The 8,033-nt window shown below is 39.6% G+C and overlaps 1 protein-coding gene across 1 annotated transcript; it reads left to right on the top strand.

Moving 5' to 3' along the window:
* Positions 1-322: 322 nt before the first annotated feature.
* On the top strand, positions 323-4,821 carry LOC149921216 (monocarboxylate transporter 12-like). The gene is made up of 4 exons (XM_090162132.1): positions 323-515; positions 2,072-2,215; positions 3,593-4,450; positions 4,515-4,821. Exons 1-4 carry the CDS (start codon positions 323-325, stop codon positions 4,661-4,663), a joined length of 1,344 nt encoding a protein of 447 aa, XP_090018258.1. The 3' UTR covers positions 4,664-4,821.
* The last annotated feature ends 3,212 nt before the right edge of the window (positions 4,822-8,033 follow it).

Raw genomic sequence — 8,033 nt, 5'->3', positions numbered from 1 at the left:
CTGGTCCTGAAATATTTTTAGGTGTCAGAGAGGGTACGCCATGCTTACCGCGTCAGTAAAAATTTGGTGGTGAGTCGCTGAAACGAGTATTTGGTCCACAATATGACGTAAGAAGGCTAATAGGGCATTTAAATCATCGACCAATATCAGGGTTAAATCTTCGTCATACGCTGATAAAAAGTAAAAACAAATGTAACGCGTTCAGCAAATCGATTCGATGGTCGGGCTCGTGAACTTCTTAGGTTTTTGCGGGTAAATAAACCAGGAAATGACTGTGTGTGTCAAGTCGGTGTGTACACGGGGCAAAAGCCCTTGTGAGAAAATGAAGTTTACAGGATTGGACAGCGTTTCCAGTTGGGTCGTGGCGTTTGGTAGTTTCTGGATCTCGTTTTTCAACATGGGTCTGTTCCGTTCGTACGGTGTCCTGTACGTGACCATTCTGCAGCAGTTCCAAGCGACCCGGCAAGAGGCCTCATGGCCGTTCAGTCTTTGCGGGACAATGCAGAACACTGGAGGTAATCGCTAAGTTTACATTCAAAGTCAAGTTGTAGTCGGTTATAATTAACCATAATTATGACACAATATTATTTTAATGCTAATTTTCTAACTTTTTTCGACACTTGACACTCTCGCCTAGCTTCGACTTGAACTTGCATCAAAACTGAATATTATATTATCGTTCTGGGGAGTATTTAGACACTAGGTGTCTCTGTGCTGAACTAAGCCTTTATCGCGTAATAGCCCTGAAAATCACTTCGGTGAAAACTTTATCTACTTGCCATACTTATAGATATTATGTTACTTATGATGGATGGTAAATTATTTGTTTTTACAAATGTTGAAAACCACGTTGAAGAATATTAAGTGTTTCTTGGGGGATGAATTTATGAAATTTGGTTTTTTGAACTTCGAGCGATAGCAGTGCCATCTTCTGATACTCGATGAAACAACGTCTAGTCACCTCCGATTCCCGTCTGTTTCCATGGTGACTGGTATGTTTCTTTTGGAAATATTTAACTGAGAGTTATTCGGAAAGTAACGTACTTAGAAAATGGAAACAAATAAAAAAAGATAAAAATTGTACATACAACCATACGGTTCAGGGTGGACACGGCCTGACCCCCCCCCCCCCCCTGGTTACGGCCCTGGTAATATGACCGTTAAATTTTATAAGAAAGCATATTCTGCCGAAGTACTGCGGTTTTTTCTTATTACTTCTTAGTACTTGTAACGCATTACGTACTTTTAATGTTAATTAAAATCTTATTCCACTTCTAATAAACAAATTAATTAATAAAAAAAGGTGTTCGCCAGATTAAACTACTCGTTTGTTCTGCAACAAAAGGTGTACGCTAAATTAATTTATTTGCTTGTTCTGAAACAAAAGGTGTACGCTAAAATAATCAATTCGCTTGTTCTGAAACAAAAGGTGTGCGCTAAAATAATCAATTCGCTTGTTCTGAAACAAACGGTGTAGGCTAAATTAATCCATTCGCTTGTTCTGAAACAAACGGTGTACGCTAAATTAAACTATTTGCTTGTTCTGGAACAAAAGGTGTACGCTTAATTAAGCTATTCGCTTGTTTGGAACCAAAGGTGTACGCTAAATTAAACTATTCGCTTGTTCTGGAACAAAAGGTGTACGCTTAATTAAACTATTCGCTTGTTCTGGAACCAAAGGTGTACGCTTAATTCAACTAGATAAGGGCGTGTGGGACAATTCAGTCCGAATATCCAAATTATTAATCCGGGGTGAGATATGTGTCAAGGCCACGCCAACAGGGGATATTAGGGTCGTCCTCACAAGGCCCGCCACATCATCTGCCTCCCAGACGCTTGGGATTACAGGACTACAATTTTTACTCCTCCTCAAAAGCTGCAATAAAGAGTAAACTGATAAAATCGTCTGCTTACACAGAATTTTTCTGACAAAATTTTGGTAAGAATCGGAGTAAAATGACGTCATAAGGTTAATCATCTTTCCTAACTCCAAAATTACAGAACAAGCGAAAAGTGTCCACCTAAGAGCAAGAGCTCCTTTAATTGTGTAAATATTTTATTTTTTTTACAGCACTTTTACCTGGAATACTTAACCAATTTTTCACTCTCCAACAAATAATTGTTCTTGGCGGTGTCCTGGCCACTGTGGGAGTGTGCTTGTGTTACTTCTCAGCAAACATGGCTTGGATTACTTTTTTTTTCGGCGTTGTATACGGTAAATTTGATATTTTCTGGCCTATGCTTAAAATCAAACCATGAAATAGCTTAATTGTTCAATGCAGTTTATTTATGTTGCAAACATGTTGTTGGCAGCATTTAATGTCATTCTCCCTAAATATCAATAAACTCATTCTTGGTACTATAATTACAAAAAAGTACATAGTGTTCTAAGGGCCATTAACCTTAATCAATTATCAACCAGATAATATGTTTCTTTAGCGAATTAGGTGAGGTGTTAGAAGTTATCGCAACTAAAGACAAATAATAGATACTATCCAAGAACTAAGCTTGCCGTCACTTCATGGACCAACAATTTGAAGTTACCAAAGGCACTTAAATTACGAAATTTACTTGAACAATTATCAATAATTTACGTCCACGGATACTTCATGGCAAGTTTATTTCAAAAACATTTAAAAAAATTTAATGGAAAGTCAGATTGTATATTTCTTACAAACAAATATACAATCTGACTAACCGCTTGCGAAAATTTTAAATGTTTTTAAAATAAAATTATCATGAAGTTTAAGTATAGTTTTAACAATGGTAAAAAAAAATTACGAAATTTACTGTCGAGCTGAAAAGGAAAAATGTTTCACCGAGAGCGATCTCGAGCATTTTTTTGCGGAGGTGAGCAGCTGCAGTTGTCTTAGATCCACACTTAATTTATCTATGGTCAAATTAACGTGGCAGTAATTCTGATAACAAATCTAGTACTAGTACTCCGTTATTTATTTATCTAATAGAAAGGTGAAGGTAACGTCTGGTGGCGTCGCTCTACTAATTGAAAAGGAAAGTTATAGCAGAGATCTTGCTAGTCGCTGCGCTTATAGAGATATGAAACTCTCACGAAAACGCGTCAAGAAAAATTCAAGAATCAGCGCCGCCGTTCGGCCGGGAGAAAACTAATTTTTCGCTTATAGTGAGGGGCACCACCGTCGGCAAAAATAGAGGGGGTATTGGAAGTTTCATATCTCTATAAGCGCAGGATCTCTGGTTATACGTTTCACGCGTAGTTTTTATTTTGATCACAAGTATCGCCACCTACCAACTGCGTTTAAAATTGAGTGAAAGCTGTCTGCTCTTTGAAAAATCTATCTGTAGAAAGTTTCAACATGGAAACATTTTAATTGAAAAGTCGTCTGCTATTTCCTCACAGATTTAGATGGCAGTTATTAAAGTAGATGGCGCTATTTATTCTAAGCTCGAAACGTATTTAAAGCTGTTCCTTTTTTTTGTAAAAAATAACTTATTGCCATAGTGGTGTTTGCGAAATCTGTGTGAAAATCCGGTTGATCCAGCCCTGACGCCTGTCGGTACTCTTCTGCTTTATCCAGGTTCAACAAATTTGTCTTGTTTTTTATTCTCTTAGGACTTGGTTCGGGCCTCATAATACCAACGCAAGCGGTGCTGCTGAACCGATGTTTCAAGAAACACAGAGCGTCCGCATGTGGCGTTTCTTTTTCTGGAGCTGCATTGGGCTCCATGGTATTTCCCTTAATTGGACAATACCTCTTGGACAAATACGGTCTAAACGGCACGTTCTTGGTGTCAGGCAGTTTGATTTTGAACATAATGGTAGGAGCGGCGTTGCTGTCGTTCGAGTCCGTACCACATCCATTGAAAGACATATCGTCTCAAATTAATTCCGTAAAAACTGAAGTGAAACCGCGTATAAACGCTAAGGAAACCGACAAGCTACTTCCGAAACTGTCTACGGATATTAACGCGACATGTCGCGGCGATAAACCTCGTCTGTCCGTCATGATACCCGATATCCTCACAGACGCGTTTTTCTACTTTACCTCGTTATCCTCGGCTACGGGCTGGCTCGGTTGTTTTACGTTCGCCATGATTGTCGTGGATTTTGGCCTCGACCAAGGCCTTCCTAATGACAAAGCGGTACTTTTAATAATTATTTATTCAGGTTGCGAATTTGTTGGTAGGCTGTGCTCCGGATGGTTGTCGGATAGTGGCTTAGTGAAGAGGAAGAATGTTGTGCTATCAACCGCGACATTATCAGGGTTAACATTATGTCTATTCCCGTGTATTAAGACGAGTTTCGGCTTGTATTTACTAACGGGTGTATATGGACTATTGGTTGGTGCTCAAATAATTATCTATTACGTATTGTTAGCGGACTATTTAAGCTACGAAAAGTTGGCTTTGGGAGTTAGTCTGGCGTTTAGCTTCGGTGGAATGTTCAGTCTCATCAGGCCAGGCGTTGTAGGTAAGCGCTAGCGACATCTATGATAGTTTTGCAAAACTAATTTTCTTAATTTTATAATTTATAGGTTTGATTCGCGACAAACTTGGAAGATATGACGAGCTGTTTTACATATTGGGCGTTTTATCGTTACTCGGAGGTATCGTGTGGTTACTTGAGCCGTGTGTTATCAGAAGACGTAAAAAGGCAGTTTTGGAAATTGTGAACCAGTGCTGAACTGGCTGTTACCAAAAGTGACATATTTAACCAAACAGTGTTTGTTCCTATACTTGCAATCGAGATAGAGCACTATGTATCCCTCTCCCGTGTGGTCTCTCGTCTTTTGTATTATAACGTGGAGTATCTTTAAAAATCAATAAACGAGCCTACTTCTGCACTGCTCCTAAGTTCACGCAGCTCTCACTTCGCTTGATATACCTTTTGACTTTATCGATATTTCTAAGTAATTATTGAAACATTTGTAGCGCCATCTATAATTTTTGTATTGGATCAAACTGTTTGTTTGCCCTTGGATTAACTAAACCCACCCCTGGATAGAAATTACATCGCGATTTGCAGAGCGACGTCGCTAGGTGGCTAGTGGATAGGATATTTTTCAGTTTTTCGACAGAAAAAATTATTTTTAAAACAAATTGTTTTAAGAATCAAAGCTAACAGATAAATCTTCTCAACCGGCTAAAAACAGATCGTGGTGTTGCCAGATAAAAATTATTATGGTTGAAATACACTTTAGTTTTTCGCCAAAATGTCGTAGTGGGAAAGGATTATTTTGCGGCGTAGGATCGGGTTTTGTTTAAGTAGTAAAATTTCTAAAAGACTGATTAAATAGGCACTTCGATAAAACATCTTAAAAGAAATTGCCAAGAAGAAATATTTCCGAGAGATAGGACCCGTTTGTCACTGTTAATATAGTGCTTGTTGAAATAATGGAGGCCCTTACCGGGTCATTGTGTGCAATAACTGCTGGCTTTACCGGGGAGTCGGGTCGAGCTCTTGTAACCCATAAAGACGGTGGCACACTGGGAGATGTTAGCTCTGGTCAAATGTTCCTATCTCCACCTCCGACTTCGGTCAGGTAGGGGCTGGTAACTGGGTTTCAGTTAAGGCTAACGGAGAGGGTCCGTGCAACCTGGCTGCCTCGGCAGATTGGGTAGCCTGCTGTGGGGCGGCGGGCCTCCGTATGAGGGCACGGCGGTCCTGTTTCCCGGCCTTTTGGAGTCACACCGGGATCTCCGGTGCCAGCTGTGACTGCTGTGTGCTCGTCGTTCCCCTTTAGGAGCTCTCTCCAAAGGGTTTGACTCTTTACCTACGTAGGTAGAGTGTCCGTTGGAGTGTTTCCACCCGAAACCTTTATATGAACCAGGACTTTCCCTTGCTCCATTATTTCTAATCTTTGACTAGTTCTCCCGAATTGGTAAAGGGTAGGCATAGAACTAGCCTTACAAGCTTGTCGTTGCCTACTAAAGAGCTGTTCAACAGGATCTTGATTAGCATGTGCAGTAAGCACAAATTTTACACCTTTTTCCAACAAAAAAGGAATTCATTCTAGCATTGCATTAGCTGAAAGCAAAGTTACGTTATTAGTTGGGGTCTATTTTGAATTAAATGCTATATAGTAATACTAACTAGTTTCGCGTAACCCGGAAAGAGTTTCTGTGGTAAGTATCATTTTCTTTTTAAATGCATTTTTTTCATCCAAATTATTAACGAAGCTTTCCCACTTATCATTTTTGGTTAGTTGAAGCTCCATCGCCCACCATATCCAATATTTTAAATATGGTCTTTAACAGAAACTTCCTCTCCATTTTTATTGATTTGTTTGGTCATTTTAGCCCTGAATCTTTTTATTTTGTTTTGAAGCTTGTATTCTTCATTTTTACTGTCCGGTAATTTCTTTGTCAATTCGCCTTTACTTAAGTTTGTAAACCGAGTGAAGCTAGTATCATTTTTTTTCTTTTTACGGCTGATCGTCACTTGCAAACTGAGTCTTTCCTTGGCGCATGCAAAGCACCTTGATTTATTGCCATTATTGACCAAAGGCTCACATTTTGAGCTATGGATACCACCCGTTATAAAGCTTTTAAAACCATTGTTCTCCACTCTATTTTAAAAAAAATCTATAAATTCTTTTTCTGCATTTCCAGGGCAAATTTTAAATGAAATGAAATTAAAACAGACGTCAACCAAACCTTTAAAACCGGTTCTTTGGAAATTTAGATGCTATATCAGGATGAATTAACGGCTGTCCTTGATCGAACTTCGTAAATGGGTATGAAATCTGCATTTAGCCTAACACAGTAGATCATTTTGTCTATTTTTTCTTGAAATTTGCATATTTTAAATCCTTCCTTAACTTGAATAACTACCCATTCCAATGGTGGAGCGAAGTCTTTCATAATAGATACTAGATCAGCGGGAGAATCTTGGGTTGGTTGAATGTTACAGTCGAATTCAATTTCAACATTAGTTAGCAAAACAGTAGAATCGCAGTTTTGATCTCTTGAGCCCAAGACATCTATTTGAGGATTGGCTGGTTCATTTGGTCTGGAGCTTCCAATTTCATCTGTATTTGTTGTTGACTGTTTTATTGTAAAATTTTCATCTCCAGTGCGAGTCTTTAATATTGAGACATATTCCTAAAACTATCCAAAAACTGTATTACTAAATGCACTATACCAGTGCCTACGTTATATTTAAAAATAACGACTATACGAATTCCAAGGATAATTTCAATTTTGTGAACTTGAACTCGACTCGCTTATCAACAATGGAAACAGCAGTCAGGGAAATACCACGCCTCCGGGAAGATGTCAACACCAAATTTGACGAACAATGTGAAAGACAAAAACGATCAAACAACCTCATCATACACAACATTCCCGAATCTGCGTCACAAGAGCCGGCTGACAGGCAGCAAGTCGATATCCGAGCAATATCATCCCTATTAAAAGATGATTTGGGTCTTGCTACATTGAGGCTTTTCAAGTTATACTTTTGGGCAGGTTTGCTGAAGGTAGAACACGCCCGATTAGATTCACAGTTTCGGGTTCGGCTGCCAACTTGCCAAGTTAGAGATTTTGGAAGGTGCGAAAAAGCTGCGCACTCTCCCATCTTCGCATGCTCTCGCAAAAGCACGTATTTCTCCGGATCGCACGATGATGGAACGAGATACCCTCAAAAAAGGCTTCAAACTTCGCTTCGATCAAAAAAAATAATTCAGCTAGCGTAGAACCGCATAAAGATCTTCCAAATCAACATTCTGCGTGTGGCACTCCGACCCTGAACGGTGTAGGGAGGGGCGCCTCGGAGTGACTTTTTTCTTCGAATTCGCCGCCTCCTACTTCCCCGTTTACGAATACCGCTTCTCTCCTTACGATCTCCGGACTATCACCCACTGCACCCGCATTCCACCCACTGACCTCTGATGTACCGTCTACGCCCACTGTCTCGTCACCTGTCGCCAATCTATCGCCCTATGTACCGGAGTACTTTCCGGCCGCTGATGCCACATCTGCGGCAAACACTCCCTCGCTTGCTTTTTGTACACTGAAAATGTATCTATACCAACGCTGAATCAATATTAAAC

This window comes from Leiobunum rupestre, chromosome 11 (assembly GCF_980474605.1).
Source record: "Leiobunum rupestre chromosome 11, qqLeiRupe1.1.hap1, whole genome shotgun sequence".
NCBI lineage: Eukaryota > Metazoa > Arthropoda > Arachnida > Opiliones > Sclerosomatidae > Leiobunum > Leiobunum rupestre.
This window is presented reverse-complemented; position numbering and strand designations above follow the sequence as displayed.

Coding starts and splice junctions, on each gene's coding strand:
- LOC149921216 (XM_090162132.1), top strand. CDS start 323: ATGAAGTTTACAGGATTGGACAGCGTTTCCAGTTGGGTCGTGGCGTTT. Junction 516..2,071: donor GACAATGCAGAACACTGGAG/GTAATCGCTAAG, acceptor TTTTTTTTACAG/CACTTTTACCTGGAATACTT. Junction 4,451..4,514: donor CATCAGGCCAGGCGTTGTAG/GTAAGCGCTAGC, acceptor TATAATTTATAG/GTTTGATTCGCGACAAACTT.